The sequence below is a fragment of the Rhinopithecus roxellana genome, chromosome 22 (genome assembly GCF_007565055.1).
Source record: "Rhinopithecus roxellana isolate Shanxi Qingling chromosome 22, ASM756505v1, whole genome shotgun sequence".
NCBI classification, from domain to species: Eukaryota; Metazoa; Chordata; class Mammalia; order Primates; family Cercopithecidae; genus Rhinopithecus; species Rhinopithecus roxellana.
The window spans coordinates 12606710-12624616 of NC_044570.1; the positions used below are offsets into that span (position 1 = coordinate 12606710).

The window sequence follows — 17907 nt, forward strand, 5'->3', positions numbered from 1 at the left end:
AGGAGCTGATATAATTCAATCCTAGAAACACTCAAAACTCTGAAACCAGTCCTTCATCCTTACGTGGGTCTTGCAAAATAAGAATTATATTCAGAAACATTAAGAGAATACCAATCCTCGATTAGGAGGCAGATAAAAAGGCCAGGATGCAAGTTTTAATTTCTATTCTGTTAAGTAATTACCTAATCTCTCTTTTACTTGTTCTCTTAGGTGTCCCAGCTAACGGTACCGATCTGCAACTTGATGTAAGCAAGGGAAGGCAAAGAGGTGTGATGCTAGGCCTAATCTCCACAGCAAAATGGATATGGTTTTACTTCTTCCAGAACTAAGTTCTCTCTCATTCCCTTCTCACTTCAGTGAAGAAAATTAAAATTCTTTTGATCCTCAGTACTCACTGGCACACCATGGGACATCAAAGTGTTGGGATTCATGAGAGTGACAAGCTGGTGTAGGAGGTCAGGCTGGCTATCAAACAGCTCAGGTGTCAGCCTCTTCATCACCTCTTCCAAATGCTCTGCTGCCAGGGAGGGTACACCATACCAGGTCTTCGGTTCACCCCTGCTCAGACAGAGAGAAAACACATCAAGTCTATACACATCCTTGCATATGAAGGCAGTCTTGATATCCAACCCAGTCTTTGGGGTTATGCTCACCAGTGCAGATAGTTAATAGAGTAACTCCAGTGATCCTCAATATGCCAACAAAATGCTGAGAAAACCATGCCCACGTACAGCCAGGGCACCTTCATGCCTGAGATGTCTGCATTGATGTGACAGAGAACAGACTGATCTAGCACCGGCATCACATTCAGGTTCCAACCACTGGTCGCATATTCCTGTTGGGTCAGAGATTTGCCAGAGTGAGTAGGGAGTAGGATAGGGTGAGGAAAGGCAAACTGAGCAAAACATACATAAGAAGACAACTGCATCTTACAGCATGCTGCCTATTGGTATGCCTGATCATTCAAGAGGTCTATGTTGTAAATTCAGATATAATGCCCTGTTTTGCCACTGTCAACTAACAAAGTGCCAGAGGTCCTAGCCAGAGCAATGAGGCAAGAAAAGAAATTTAAAAAGCATTCAAATTGGAAAAGAAAAAGTTATGTTATTCCTGTTTGAAGATTTATAAGAAAGTTTTAAAGAAAACACTTCTTTTTTAAGAGGATGCTAAGGCCTCAATGAAAACGCTGTTAGAACTAACAAATTCAGTAAATTTGCAGGATACAAAATCAATATAAAAATCAGTTGTGTTTCTATACATTGGTAGAAAATTATCTGAAAGAAAAATAAAATAAAAGCTCCATTTGTAACAGCTGAAAAAAAAATTCCTAACAATAAATTTGAGGAGGTAAAAAAATCACTACAGTGAAAACTATACAAATAATGATGAAGGAAACCGAAGAAAACACAAATAAATTTTAAGATACCTTGTCCTCACAGACTAGAAGAATTAATATTGCCAAAATGTCCATAATATCCAAACTGATCTAGAAATTCAATTTAATCCCCGTCAAAAAACAACAACAGCATCCTTCACAGAAATTTTAGAAAAAGCAAGTGATATGGAACCCCAAAGACTCAAAATATCCAAAGCAATATGTGAAACAAAACAATAAACAAAAAAGCTGAGAGTATTCACATTAATTTTATATCACAAAGCTACGGTAACTAAAAGGGCTTAGTACTGCCAATAAAAACAAAACACACAGATACAAGGAAAATAAGCCCAGAAATAAATCTCTGCGTTTTTAGTCGAAAGAAGTTCCACAAAGACACCAAGAACGCAGAGGAAAGGACAGTCTCTTCAGCATCTATTGTTGGAAAACCTGGATATCCACATGCAGAGAAGGATGAAACTTTACCCCCGTCTTTCACCATGTACAAAAATCAACCCCCAAAGGAAGTAAAAACTTAAATGTAAAATCCAAAATTAGGAAACTACTAAAAGAAGACATAAGAGGAAAGCTCCATGACATTAATCTTGGCAAGAATTTTCTGAATTAAGACCTCAAAAGCATAAGCAATAAAAGTAAAAACAGACAAATGGTATTACGTTAAGCTAAAAAGCTTCTGCACAATGGAGGAAACATCAACAGAATAAAGAAACGACCTACAGAATGGAAGAATATATTTGCAAACTATGGGTCCGATAAAAGATCAATATCCAAAAAGTAAGAAACTGAACAAATACAACAGAAAAAACAAACAAACAAACAAACAAACAAAAAAAAACCTAAAAATGAGCAGAAGATAAAGAAAATGAAATACCTTGAAATACAGCTAACCAAGTAGGTGAAAAATTTCTACAAGGAAATCCAGAAAACACTGCTAAAAAAGATCAGAGATAACACAAATAAATAGAAAACCATTCCACACCCATATATTGAAAGAACCAGTATCATTAAAATGGCGATACCACTCAAAGCAATTTACAGATTCGATGCTATTTCTATCAAACTACCAACATCATTCTTCACAAAACTTGAAAAAAATTCTAAAATTTATTTGGAACTAATAAAAGAGCCCCAACTAGCCAAAGCAAACCTAAGCCAAAAGACAAAGATACAGACATCACACTATCCAAATTTTGAACTACAATCTGAAGCGACAGTAACTAAAACAGCATGGTACTGTAACAAAGACCAACAAAAAGACAAATGGAACAGAATAGAAAACTCAGAAATAAAGCCATACACCTACTACCATCTGTTATTTGACAAGGCCAACAAAAATAAGCAATGGGAAATAGCTTCCTATTCAATAAATGGTGCTGGAGTAACTGACTAGCAATATGCTGAAGACTGAAGCTGGACACCTGCAGTTCACCATGTTCAAAAATTAACTCAAGGCCAGGTATGATGGCTTACACCTGTAATCCCAACACTGTGGGAGGCCACGGTAGGAGAACAGCTAGAGCCCAGAAGTTTGAGATCAGCCTGGTCAACATAGTGAGACTCTTGGCTCTACAAAAAATATTTTAAAATATTAGCCAAGTGTAATTGCTATTAATTTAAAAATAATAACTTTGTAAAAATTTCTATTCATATATATATATATATATATATATATATATTTTTTTTTTTTTTTTTTTGTGGCAGCTCCCAGCTACTAGGAAGGCTTAAGTGTGAGGGTTGTTTAAGCCCAGAAGTTCTAGGCTGCAGTGAGGTGAGTTATGACTGTGGTACTGCACACCAGCTCGTGTGACAGAGAAATCATGTCTCAAAAGAAATTAATGTAGAATGAACCAAAGATTTATTTAAATGTAAAACTTCAAACTAGAGTAATCCTAGGGAAACAGTCTTCTCGACAGTGTCCTTGACAAAGAACTTCTGGCTAAGCCCCCAAAAGCAAATGCAACAAAAATAGGTAAGTGGGAACTAATTAAGTGAAACAGCTTCCCACAGCAAAAGAAACTGTCAACAGAATAAACAACCTACAGAATGAAGAAGATATTTGCTATACATCTGATAAAAGCCTATTCACAATCCATAGCAAACTTATACAATCAACAAACAAACAAAAAAATCACCCCATTAAAAATGGGGAAAGGACATCAACAGACACTTATCTTAAGAATATATACAAGTGGCCAAGAAGCATATAAAAAGATCACGTCCTTTGCTAAGACATGGACAGAGCTGGAGGCCATAATCCTTGGCAAGCTAACACAGGAACAGAAAACCAAATACTGTATGTTCTTTTTAATTTTTTTTTTATTATACTTTAAGTTCTAGGGTACATGTGCATAACGTGCAGGTTTGTTACATATGTATACTTGTGCCATGTTGGTGTGCTGCACGCATCAACTCGTCAGCATCCATCAATTCATCATTTATATCATGTATAACTCCCCAATGCAATCCCTCCTCCCTCCTCCCTCCCCATGATAGGCCCCAGTGCGTGATGTTCCCCTTCCGGAGTCCAAGTGATCTCATTGTTCAGTTCCCACCTATGGTGAGAACACGCAGTGTTTGGTTTTCTCTTCTTGTGATAGTTCGCTAAGAATGATGGTTTCCAGCTGCATCCATGTCCCCACAAAGGACGCAAACTCATCCTTTTTTATGGCTGCATAGTATTCCATGGTGTATATGTGTATATGTGCCACATTTTCTTAATCCAATCTGTCACAGATGGACATTTGGGTTGATTCCAAGTCTTTGCTATTGTGAAAAGTGTCGCAATAAACATACGTGTGTATGTGTCTTTATAGCAGCATGATTTATAATCCTTTGGGTATATACCCAGTAGTGGGATGGCTAGGTCATACGGTACATCTAGTTCTAGATCCCTGAGGAATCCCCATACTGTTTTCCATAATGGTTGAACTAGTTTACAATCCCACCAACAGTGTAAAAGTGTTCCTATTTCTCCACATCCTCTCCAACACCTGTTGTTTCCTGATTTTTTGATGATTGCCATTCTAACTGGTGTGAGATGGTATCCCATTGTGGTTTTGATTTGTATTTCTCTGATGACGAGTGATGACGAGCATTTTTTCATGTGTCTGTTGGCTGTATGAATGTCCTCTTTTGAGAAATGTCTGTTCATATCCTTTGCCCACTTTTTGATGGGGTTGTTTTTTTCTTGTATATTTGTTTGAGTTCTTTGTAGATTCTGGATATTAGCCCTTGGTCAGATGAGTAGATTCCAAAAATTTTCTCCCATTCTGTAGGTTGCCTGTTCACTCTAGTGGTAGTTTCTTTTGCTGTGAAGAAGCTCCTTAGTTTAATTAGATCCCATTTGTCGATTCTGGCTTTTGCTGCTGTTGCTTTTGGTGTTTTAGACATGAAGTCCTTGCCCATGCCTATGTCCTGAATGGTACTACCTAGATTTTCTTGGAGGGTTTTTATGGTATTAGGTCTAACATTTACGTCTCTAATCCACCTTGAATTAATCTTCGTATAAGGAGTAAGGAAAGGATCCAGTTTCAGCTTTCTACTTATGGCTAGCCAATTTTCCCAGTACCATTTATTAAATAGGGAATCCTTTCCCCATTTCTTGTTTCTCTCAGGTTTGCAAAAGATCAGATGGCTGTAGATGTGTGGTATTATTTCTGAGGACTCTGTTCTGTTCCATTGGTCTATATCTCTGTTTTGGTACCAGTACCATGCTGTTTTGGTTGCTGTAGCCTTGTAGTATAGTTCGAAGAAAGGTAGCATGACGCCTCCAGCTTTGTCCTTTTGACTTAGGATTGTCTTGGCAATGCGGGCTCTTTTTTGGTTCCATATGAACTTTAAAGCAGTTTTCTCCAATTCTGTGAAGAAACTCATTGGTAGCTTGATGGGGATGGCATTGAATCTATAAATAACCTTGGGCAGTATGGACATTTTCATGATATTGATTCTTCCTATCCATGAGCATGGTATGTTCTTCCATTTGTTTGTGTCCTCTTTGATTTCACTGAGCAGTGGTTTGTAGTTCTCCTTGAAGAGATCCTTTACATCCCTTTTAAGTTGGATTCCCAGGTATTTGATTCTCTTTGAAGCAATTGTGAATGGAAGTTCATTCATGATTTGGCTCTCTGCTTGTCTGTTACTGGTGTATAAGAATGCTTGTGATTTTTGCACATTAATTTTGTATCCTGAGACTTTGCTGAAGTTGCTTATCAGCTTAAGGAGATTTTGGGCTGAGACAATGGGGTTTTCTAAATATACAACCATGTCATCTGCAAACAGGGACAATTTGACTTCTTTTCCTAACTGAATACCCTTGATTTCTTCCTCTTGCCTGATTGCCCTAGCCAGAACTTCCAACACTATGTTGAATAGGAGTGGTGAGAGAGGGCATCCCTGTCTTGTGCCAGTTTTCAAAGGGAATGTTTCCAGTTTTTGCCCATTCAGTATGATATTAGCTGTTGGTTTGTCATAAATAGCTCTTATTATTTTGAGGTACGTTCCATCAATACCGAATTTCTTGAGCGTTTTTAGCATGAACGGCTGTTGAATTTTGTCAAAAGCCTTTTCTGCATCTATTGAGATAATCATGTGGTTCTTGTCTTTGGTTCTGTTTATATGCTGGATGACGTTTATTGATTTGTGAATGTTGAACCAGCCTTGCATCCCAGGGATGAAGCCCACTTGATCACGGTGGACAAGCTTTTTGATGTGCTGCTGAAGGCGGTTTGCCAGTAATTTATTGAGGATATTTGCATCAATGTTCATCAGGGATATCGGTCTAAAATTCTCTTTTCTTGTTGTGTCTCTGCCAGGCTTTGGTATCAGGATGACGTTGGCCTCATAAAATGAGTTAGGGAGGATTCCCTCTTTTTCTATTGATTGGAATAGTTGCAGAAGGAATGGTACCAGCTCCTCCTTGTACTTCTGTTAGAATTCAGCTGTGAATTCATCTGGTCCTGGACTTTTTTTGGTGGGTAGGCTATTAATTATTGCCTCAATTTCAGAGCCTGCTATTGGTCTATTCAGGGATTCAACTTCTTCCTGGTTTAGGCTTGGGAGAGTGTAAGTGTCCAGGATATTATCCATTTCTTCTAGATTTTCTAGTTGATTTGCGTAGAGGTGTTTATAGTATTCTCTGATGGTAGTTTGTATTTCTGTGGGGTCAGTGGTGATATCCCCTTTACCATTTTTTATTGCATCTATTTGATTCCTCTCTCTTTTCTTCTTTACTAGTCTTGCTAGCGGTCTGTCAATTTTGTTGATCTTTTCAAAAAACCAATTCCTGGATTCATTGATTTTTTGAAGGGTTTTTTGTGTCTCTATCTCCTTCAGTTCTGCTCTCATCTTAGTTATTTCTTGCCTTCTGCTAGTTTTTGAATGTGTTTGCTCTTGCCTCTCTAGTTCTTTTAATTGTGATGTTAGAGTGTCAATTTTAGATCTTTCCTGCTTTCTCTTGTGGGCATTTAGTGCTATAAATTTCCCTCTCCACACTGCTTTAAATGTGTCCCAGAGATTCTGGTATGTTGTATCTTTGTTCTCATTGGTTTCAAAGAACGTCTTTATTTCTGCCTTCATTTCGTTATGTACCCAGTATTCATTCAGGAGCAGGCTGTTCAGTTTCCATGTAGTTGAGCGATTTTGATTGAGTTTCTTAGTCCTGAGTTCTAGTTTGATTGCACTGTGGTCTGAGAGACAGTTTGTTATAATTTCTGTTCTTTTACATTTGCTGAGGAGTGCTTTACTTCCAATTATGTGGTCAATTTTGGAATAAGTGCGATATAGTGCTGAGAAGAATGTATATTCTGTTGATTTGGGGTGGAGAGTTCTATAGATGTCTATTAGGTCCGCTTAGTGCAGAATTGAGTTCAATTCCTGGATATCCTTGTTAACTTTCTGTCTCGTTGATCTGTCTAATGTTGACAGTGGAGTGTTGAAGTCTCCCATTATTATTGTATGGGAGTCTAAGTCTCTTTGTAAGTCTCTAAGGACTTGCTTTATGAATCTGGGTGCTCCTGTATTGGGTGCATATATATTTAGGAGAGTTAGCTCTTCCTGTTGAATTGATCCCTTTACCATTATGTAATGGCCTTGTCTCTTTTGATCTTTGATGCTTTAAAGTCTGTTTTAACAGAGACTAGGATTGCAACCCCTGCTTTTTTTTGTTCTCCATTTGCTTGGTAGATCTTCCTCCATCCCTTCATTTTGAGCCTATGTATGTCTCTGCATGAGATGGGTCTCCTGAATACAGCAGACTGATGGGTCTTGACTCTTTATCCAGTTTGCCAGTCTGTGTCTTTTAATTGGAGCATTTAGTCCATTAATATTTAAGGTTAATATTGTTATGTGTGAACTTGATCCTGCCATTATGATATTAACTGGTTATTTTGCTCGTTAGTTGATGCAGTTTCTTCCTAGCCTCGATGGTCTTTACATTTTGGCATGTTTTTGCAATGGCTGGTACCGGTTGTTCCTTTCCATGTTTAGGGCTTCCTTCAGGGTCTCTTGTAAGGCAGGCCTGGTGGTGACAAAATTTCTAAGGATTTGCTTATCTGTAAAGGATTTTATTTCTCCTTCACTTATGAAACTTAGTTTGGCTGGATATGAAATTCTGGGTTTAAAATTCTTTTCTTTAAGAACGTTGAATATTGGCCCCCACTCTCTTCTGGCTTGTAGAGTTTCTGCTGAGAGATCTGCTGTTAGTCTGATGGGCTTCCCTTTGTGGGTACCCGACCTTTCTCTCTGGCTGCCCTTAAGATTTTTTCCTTCATTTCAACTTTGGTGAATCTGGCAATTATGTGTCTTGGAGTTGCTCTTCTGGAGGAGTATCTTTGTGGCGTTCTCTGTATTTCCTGAATCTGAATGTTGGCCTGCCCTACTAGGTTGGGGAAGTTCTCCTGGATGATATCCTGAAGAGTGTTTTCCAACTTGGTTCCATTTTCCCCCTCACTTTCAGGCACCCCAATCAGACGTAGATTTGGTCTTTTTACATAATCCCATACTTCTTGCAGGCTTTGTTCATTTCTTTTTCTTCTTTTTTCTTTTGGTTTCTCTTCTCGCTTCATTTCATTCATTTGATCCTCAATCGCTGATACTCTTTCTTCCAGTTGATCGAGTCAGTTACTGAAGCTTGTGCATTTGTCACGTATTTCTCATGTCATGGTTTTCATCTCTGTCATTTCGTTTATGACCTTCTCTGCATTAATTATTCTAGCTGTCAATTCTTCCACTCTTTTTTCAAGATTTTTAGTTTCTTTGCGCTGGGTACGTAATTCCTCCTTTAGCTCTGAGAAGTTTGATGGACTGAAGACTTCTTCTCTCATCTCGTCAAAGTCATTCTCTGACCAGCTTTGATCCGTTGCTGGCGATGGGCTGCGCTCCTTTGCAGGGGGAGATGCGCTCTTATGTTTTGAATTTCCAGCTTTTCTGCCCTGCTTCTTCCCCATCTTTGTGGTTTTATCTGTCTCTGGTCTTTGAAGATGGCAACGTACTGATGGGGTTTTGGTATAGGTGTCCTTCCTGTTTGATAGTTTTCCTTCTAACAGTCAGGACCCTCAGCTGTAGGTCTGTTAGAGATTGCTTGAGGTCCACTCCCGACCCTGTTTGCCTGGGTATCAGCAGCAGAGATTGCAGAAGATAGAATATTGCTGAACAGCGAGTGTACCTGTCTGATTCTTAATTTGGAAGCTTCCTCTCAGGGGTGTACTCCACCCTGTGAGGTGTGGGGTGTCAGACTGCCCCTAGTGGGGGATGTCTCCCAGTTAGGCTACTCAGGCGTCAGGGACCCACTTGAGCAGGCAGTCTGTCCCTTCTCAGATCTCAACCTCCATGTTGGGAGATCCACTGATCTCTTCAAAGCTGTCAGACAGAGTCGTTTGCGTCTGCAGAGGTTCTGCTGCCTTTTTGTTGTTTTTTTTTTTTTTTTTTTTTTTTTTTAGCTGCGCCCTGTCCCCAGAGGTGGAGTCTACAGAAACAGGCTGGTTTCCTTGAGCTGCTGTGAGCTGCACCCAGTTCGAGCTTCCCAGAGGCTTTGTTTACCTACTTAAGCCTCAGCAATGGCGGGCACCCCCCCCCAGCCTTGCTGCTGCCTTGCGGTTAGATCGCAGACTGCTGTGTTAGCAATGAGGGAGGCTCCGTGGGCATGGGACCCTCCCGGCCAGGTGTCGGATATATTCTCCTGGTGTGCCCGTTTGCTTAAATCGCAATATTGGGGTGGGAGTCACCCGATTTTCCAGGTGTTGTGTGTCTCAGTTCCCTTGGCTAGGAAAAGGGATTCCCTTCCCCCTTACGCTTCCCAGGTGAGGCGATGCCTCGCCCTGCTTCAGCTCTCGCTGGTCAGGCTGCAGCAGCTGACCAGCACCGATTGTCCAGCACTCCCTAGTGAGATGACCCCAGTACCTCAGTTGAAAATGCAGAAATCACCGATCTTCTGTGTCGCTCGCGCTGGGAGTTGGAGACTGGAGCTGTTCCTATTCAGCCATCTTGCTCCGCCCCCTCTGTATGTTCTCTCTTACAAGTAGGCACTAAATGATGAGAGAATACGTAGACATAGAGGGGAACAACAGACACTGGGATTTTTGGAGGTTGGGAGGTGGGGAGAGGGACAGGATCAAGAAAAATAACTAATGGGTTCTAGGCTTAATACCTGAGTACTAAAATAATCTATACAACAAATCCCCATGACACAAGTTTACCTGTGTAATAAAACTACACTTGTACCCCTGAACTTAAAAGCTTATCTACCATGGTCAAGTCAGTTTCATCCCTGGGATACACAGCTGGTTCAACATAACCAAACCAATAAACACAATCCATCACAGAAGCAGAACTAATGACAAAAACCACAAGATTATCTCAATAAATTCAGAAAAGGCCTTCAACAAAAGTCAACACCCCTTCATGCTAAAACCCTCAATTAACCAGGTAGTGATGGAACGTATCTCAAAATAATAACAGCTAATATAACAAACCCACAGTCAATGTCATACTGAATGGGCAAAAACTGGCAGCATTCCCTTTGAAAACCAGCACAAGACAAGGATGCCCTCTCTCACCACTCTTATTCAACATAGTATTGAAAGGTCTGGCCAGGGGAGTCAGGTAAGAGAAAGAAATAAAGGGTATTCAATTAGGAAAACAGGAAGTCAAATTGTCTGTGTTTGCAGATGCCATGCTTGTAGATTTAGAAAACCCCATCGTCTCAGCCCAAAATTTCCTTAAGCTGATAAGCAACTTTATCAGCATACAAAATCAATGTAAAAAAAATCACAAGCATCCCTATACACCAATAACAGACAAACAGAGAGCCAAATCATGAGTGAACTCCCATTCACAATTGCTACAAAGAGAATAAAATACCTAGGATTTCAACTTATAAGGGATGTGAAGGACCTACTCAAGGAGGACTACAAGCCACTGCTCAAGGAAATCAGAGGACACAAACAAATGGAAAAATATTCCATGCTGATGAACAGGAAGAAACAATATCATGAAAATGGCCATACCACCCAAAGTAACTTACAGATTCAATGCTATACCCATCAAGCTACTACTGACTTTCTTCACAAAACTGGAAAAAACTACTTTCAGTTTCATAGAGAACCAAAAAAGAGCCCGTGTAGCAGAGACAATACTAAGCAAAAGGAATGAAGTTTGAGGCATCACGCTACCTGACTTTAAACTATACAACCAGGCTACAGTAAGATAAACAGCATGGTACTGTTACCAAAACAGATATACAGACCAACTGAACAGAGGCCTCAGAAATAACACCACCCATCTACAACCATCTGATCTTTAATACACCTGACACAAACAAGCAATGGGGAAAGGAGTCCCTATTTAATAAACGGTGCTGGGAAAACTGGTTAGCCATACGCAGAAAGCTAAAACTGAATCCCTTCCTTACACCTTATACAAAAATTAACTCAAGATGGATTAAAGACTTAAACATGAGACCTAAAACTATAAAAACCCTAGAAGAAAACCTAGACGATACCATTCAGGAGACAGGCAAGGACAAAGACTTCAGGACTAAAACACCAAAGCAATGGCAACAAAAGCCAAAATTGATAAATAGGATCTAATTAAACTAAAGAGCTTCTGCACAGTGCACTGCTGTGCACTCTGCACAGCAGAGTGAAAAGGCAACCTACAGAATGGGAGAAAATGTTTGCAATCTGTCCATGTGACTAAGGGCTAATATACAGAATCTACAAAGAACTTAAACAAATTTATAAGACAAAACCCCACCAAAAAGTGACCAAAAGTTATGAACAGACACTTCTCAAAAGAAGACATTTATGCAGCCAACAAATATATTTTTAGAAAGTCATCATCACTGGTCATTAGAGAAATGCAAATCAAAACCATTATGAGATACTATCTCATGCCAGTTAGAATGGCAATCATTACAATCAAAAACAACAGATGCAGGACAGGATGTGGAGAAGCCAGATCACTTTTACACTGTTGGTGAGCGTATAAATTAGTTCAACTATTGTGGAAGACAGTATGACGATTCCTCAAGGATCTAGAACTAGAAATACCATTTAATCGAGCAATCCCATTACTGGGTATACACCCAGAGGATTATAAATCATCCTACTATAAAGACACATGCAAACGCATGTTTAATGCAGCACTATTCACTATAGCAAAGACTTGGAATGAATCCAAATGCCCATCAATGATAGACTGGATTAAAAAAATGTGGCACATACACACCATGGAATACTATGCAGTCATAAAAAAGGATGAGTCCATGACCTCTGCAGGGACATGGATGAAGCCGGGAACAGCATTCTCTGCAAACTAACACAAGAACAGAAGGCCAAACACCACATGTTCTCACTCCTAAGTGGGAGTTAAACAATGAGAACACATGGACACAGGGCAGGGAACATCACACACTCAGGCCTGTCAGAGCTGGGGGGCTAGGGGAAGGACAGCAACAGGGAAAATACTTAAGGTAGGTAGATCATGGATTTACGGGTGTAGGAAACCACCATGGCATGTGTATACCTATGTAACAAACCTGCACGTTCTGCACATGTACCCAGAAGTTAAAAGTATAATTAAAACGTAAATAAACTACAGAATAATAGGAGAATTTCTAGTCAAATAAAAGGCCAGATTATATTTCTCTTAATAAAAGTATCGTAAGTTCAATATGTTTATTATTTGAAATAATTAACATGACCCAGAAATATATTTGAAAAAAATCCAAAAAAAAGCTAAATATATAAGCTAAGAAAATTATACTTATCTGCAGTATTATAAAACAATACAGTTTCAAAAACTTCTGAATTACAAGTTTAATACATACAACTTCACTTTTCAACTACATTGTGGTTAGATGTTGAGGAATCACAAAGTACCTCAACATGCTAGATAAGAAAACCTATTTTTTAAATGTTTTGGTTCAGCTGCTTAGAAAATAAGGAAAATCCTCAGAGGATAAAACTAAGAAATAACACGTACAAATAACAGTTCTGAAACTGATGACATCTGGGTCAACCATAAAAGACAAAATTTGGAGCTTCCAAAGAAGGTCATATTAGGGTCTTTAACATAAAACAGTTCTATTATCCGTTGAGCTGTAAAACTGAAGGAGGTGGAAAACATCCTGAAGAAATAGGTATTAAATACTTTCCCTATCTTGGTACTGCTCCCACAAGAAGAAAAGGAAAGATACTCCTAAGAGTTCTTACCTGTCAGCCATCCACACAAGAAAACACAAGTATTTCATTTACTTGAAAACACAAGTATTCATTTTCACTTGAAAATGCAAAGCTAAAAATTTTTTATATAGTCTTGGGAGAATCCTTGACATTTAACAGAAACAGTCTATTCTTTAGCTTGACATTAAAATCTAGGTTTATGAAAAAATTCCCATATATATGGTTCAAAGAAACACAAGCTCATCAAAAAACAAAAACAACAACACAAACACTAATTAAATCAAAGCCATAAAATATGGAAGGAAGTTGTAAAATGAGTAAAAATTTGCTGAGAAAACAAGCTGTAATTAGTTCTCAGAATATGCTATAATAACGAGGTATTGAAGGTAAAATCAGTTTAATTTAATAAGAGGATAAAAGAAATGTGAAGAAAAAGGTTTTCAACATTAACTAGGAAAGTCTGAAAAATAATCAGAAATTCTAAAGATAAAAATGTAACATTAAAAATTATAAACTAAGTGGTTTAATAGATTAGGTATTTTAAAAACTGGTGCATTTTTAAGTTGTTTTAAGTAAATTACTTAAAAAACAATAGCAGCAAAAGAATATATAGAAGAGACTAATATAGAAGAGAACATATAGAAGAGACTAATAAGGTTCTAGTTAACAGGATAAACAAATTATAGACTGTAAAATTTGATGAACAAGAATTTTTCGGAACTGGTAAAAGCTGAATTCTCAAGTTTGAGAATTCTTATGTATTCCCAGAAATATTAAGTAAAAAGGTCACATTTCATACATCAAGAAAATCTGCAATACACTAAAACGAAGAGATATTATAGCAGTCAAAAAGAAAAAAACAGAATACACTACTACAAACTAATGTAAGATTCAGAATTAACTTCTGAAAAGCCAAAACAGATTTTTAACGTACTGAGAAAAGCAATTCTCAAACCACATTTGTATATATACAGAGAAATACCTTCATAAGAATAAAGGTAAAACACGTATTTAACAAGTCAAAGAAAAATTTACAAATGCCTCTGTTTAAAAAAAATTTTTTTTTTTTTTTCTTGGCAGAGACTCCCTGTGTCACCCAGGCTGGAATGCAGCGGTGCGATGTCAGCTCACCGTAAGCTCCGCTTCCCAGGTTCATGCCATTCTTCCACCTCAGCCTCCCGAGTAGCTGGGACTACAGGCGCCCGCCACGATGCCCGGCTAATTTTGTGTATTTTTAATAGAGACGGGGTTTCACCGTGTTAGCCAGGATGGGCTCAATCTCCTGACCTCATGAGCCACCTGTCTTGACTTCCTAAAGTGCTGAGATTACAGGCATGAGCCACTGCGCCCGGCCTATTTAAGAAATTTCTAAAAAATTTACTTCAGAAACAAAGAAAAATGGTTGCAAGAATGGCAAACAATCAAAAGAAAAAATGAAGTGTGGATAAATCTGTAGTCAGTATGAAAACAAAAATAATATCCATTTTGTTGATGAAAAATCTTTAAAAACATGCACAAAAATTTCATGGGTCACAAGAGAACTGAACAGAAAAGTAACAGTTATATACTCTAATATTACTTGAGAGAAGTAAACAAAAGTAAATGTTAGCTTATCTTTAAAACAAAATATTAAAACTAGCATATAGGCCGGGCGCGGTGGCTCAAGCCTGTAATCCCAGCACTTTGGGAGGCCGAGACGGGTGGATCACGAGGTCAGGAGATCGAGACCATCCTGGTCTACACGGTGAAACCCCGTCTCTACTAAAAAAAAAAAAATACAAAAAAACTAGCCGGGCGAGATGGCGGGCGCCTGTAGTCCCAGCTACTTGGGAGGCTGAGGCAGGAGAATGGCGTAAACCCGGAGGCGGAGCTTGCAGTGAGCCGAGATCGCGCCACTGCACTCCAGCCTGGGCGACAGAGCAAGACTCCGTCTCAAAAAAAAAAAAAAAAAAAAAAAAAAAAAAAAAAAAAAAAAAAAAAACTAGCATATAAAAGTTGCTAAACTTAGAAGTGGCTAAAATGGAATAAGAGGCAAAAAAAAAAAAGGAAAACAGAAAAGGCAGCAGAAACTAAGTTCAAAACAAGATAGCAAAAAAATGGATGCAATCATCAGTTATAATAAATGAAAATTAAAAAATACTCACTGGATTAAAAAAATTGTGCATTATTTACAAGTTAAACATTTAAAGTCTATATATACAGAAAGATAAACTAAATCTAGGAGCCAAAGGAAACTAGCAGGAATGAGACCAATGGGCAGGATAGAGAGACCAAGGTATATAAAGTAATGCTACGTGAAAACATATCATATCCATAAAATTAGGTAACAGTATGAAGTGCTTTGCTATATATATGGATGACTAGTTCCCTCATTAGTTTCAGTGTAACCTGTCAGAATCCTTTTGTAAAACAATTCAGAGTATCTTTCAATTCCACTTCTAAACATAAAACCTAGAAATTGTTGCTTCAGACTACCTGTAAAATAATGCTCATACACTATTAGTAATAGCTAAACACCAGAAGCAATCCAACAGAAAGAAAGATAAATGAGATGCAATCCTAGCATGCAATGTTACATAATAGTGAAAAAACAGGTAATTTAAAGCTATGAGCAACAACATACATGAATTTTCATAACACAATACTGACAGAAAAAAATCAGAGCGCACACAACATTAAAGCTTGAAAATTAATACCCTTTGTAAAAATATATATGTAATCAAACACTACACTCTTTTTTTTTATTATGACAAACCCATGACAGTGGAACATTTGGGTGTTAGTGGAGAGAAAGAAGGAGGTATGACTAGCGGAAAAGCCTGTAGAGAGATATTATATCACAAAACTTCAGTTCTTCTGTTCAAGTTAGTTCATGGATATTACTCAATACCATGCTTTATACTGACAATAGGACTTGTCTGTGGCTTCAAAATACCGGTTTTTTTGGGTTGTTTCAAAAAGAGAATTAGAAAAAGACCAATGTCAACAATGGATGCTATAGGTGATTCCTTTCTAATTAATTGATTTATAGTTTCAATCCTCAGTAATTTTAACTTACCTCTATTTTAAGAACTATAAACAAAGTATCTGTAACAAAGACTTTTAAGTACTATCATGCTCAGCTACACATCTCTTAACAAAAGAACATATTCTGAAAAATATGTCCTTAGGCAATTTTGTCCTTATGTGAACATCATAGAGTATACCCACACAAACCAGGAAGAAACAATCCACTACATACCTATGCTATATGGTATATAACTATTGCTCCTAGGTTACAAATTAGTGCAACATTATTGTACTGAATATTGTAGGCCACGTAACACAATGGTTTAAGTATCTATGCCTTTAAACATAGAAAAGATATAGTGAAAGTACAGTATTGCTCCTTTTTTAAACTGAAACTGTTATACAGCATACGACCGACTATGTAAGAGCAGTTATATGGATACAGACATCTCCATAAATACAGTATACATACATAAAAATCAAAGTAAGGCTTCCTAAAAATGTTAGTCACAGTTATTAGCTAAGTTTACCCTCAAACCACTTTTTTTTTCTGTCTAGATGAACCTTGTTGTTAGACTAATCTATATACAATGCCAAATACTAATTCTTTTGCTTCTGGCCAACATGGTAAAACAGCAAGTTATAATAGGATTAATTTCTCAAATGTTCAAATAATGCATAAGTATGGTTATATTTTAGCTTTTAGATGGTTACATCTCCCCAAATTACGTTACTTCAGGCATTATTTTGTTTTGGTCTCCACTATGGGAGAAATGCAAATGTGATGAGCCAGAATTTAGGATGGCTATATGGGTTTCTTTGATTAATACAAGAAACTACCGTGTAATAAAGAATGAAATCAGTGGTTTCTGCATTGCTCCATGTGTTCGACATGAACACAAACTGATACACTTAACAAAGGCACCTCTTTCTGCCCTTCCAAATATTTCAAAATAAGCTGGTCATAGTGTTTGTTTTTCGTATAAAGGTGGTAAGCTTCCAATATTTAGACTTAAGGAAAGGCAAAGGAACACTATAGCTCTTCATTGATAGTATCAAGATTTCCACTGTTCCTTTTATTTATCCCCATCAGCGTTTTAAGGAAAAAAAAAATGATGACTGTCCATATTCTGGTTCACTGACAGATCATTCAGTATCATCAAACCTCATCATTATCCCAAATATGTGAAGACAACACTGTGTGGGAGAACCTCTGAAAGTAATTTTACATGCCAAAATGTATTTCCCTAGTTAATGTTAACATGAACTACCAATAGTATTACCTTCTCCTCAGGAGATAAATTTCGTTTGCTATTGCTGACAGGAAAGCCACTGCCAAATTCTTTGGAATGAATATCAGCTCCATATTCAACTGTCACATCTTCATCAATGCTGCTCACCAGCCTCCAGAATTCCTTCTCTACAAGTTCTGTAGGCACCATCTGTGAAAACAAGTGTATCATAGCCCCCTATATGTTGGACCCATGTCTCCAAGAGCCAGAGAACTAAGACCACCACAAGAGAATCACTACAGTCTAGCCCTCAGATCACATACATGTACAGGCATGTTGAAATAGTCGGACTTGAAGGAATCAGCCATTTCACCAAAACTCTGCAAAGTGTACTCCTGGGTAGCCTGTTCAAATCCAAAAGCTTCAGGAGGCTGTTTACACTCCTGAAATAAAATACATTTCAGCAAGTCAAAGGGAATGAAGATCCAAAAAAACAGGAAAGCTAAAAACAGATAAATTTTTCATGTTATATTCAGTATCTCGCGTGATAATTCTTCATTTTCCTGTTTCCAGATAGGTTTGTTTCATCAGT

At 37.9% G+C, this 17907-nt stretch overlaps 1 protein-coding gene across 4 annotated transcripts in view; it reads right to left on the reverse strand.

Moving 5' to 3' along the window:
* Positions 1 to 17907, reverse strand: part of KDM5D (lysine demethylase 5D) — a 53347-nt gene that overhangs the window by 15925 nt on the left and 19515 nt on the right. For all 4 annotated transcript variants that reach the window (XM_030926295.1, XM_030926296.1, XM_030926297.1 and 1 more), the window contains exons 10-13: positions 17639 to 17758; positions 17367 to 17525; positions 654 to 835; positions 396 to 558 (exon numbers count right to left, since the gene is read on the reverse strand). In XM_030926295.1, the coding sequence (XP_030782155.1) occupies positions 396 to 558; positions 654 to 835; positions 17367 to 17525; positions 17639 to 17758 (624 nt within the window). The remainder of the gene's footprint in view (positions 1 to 395; positions 559 to 653; positions 836 to 17366; positions 17526 to 17638; positions 17759 to 17907) is intronic.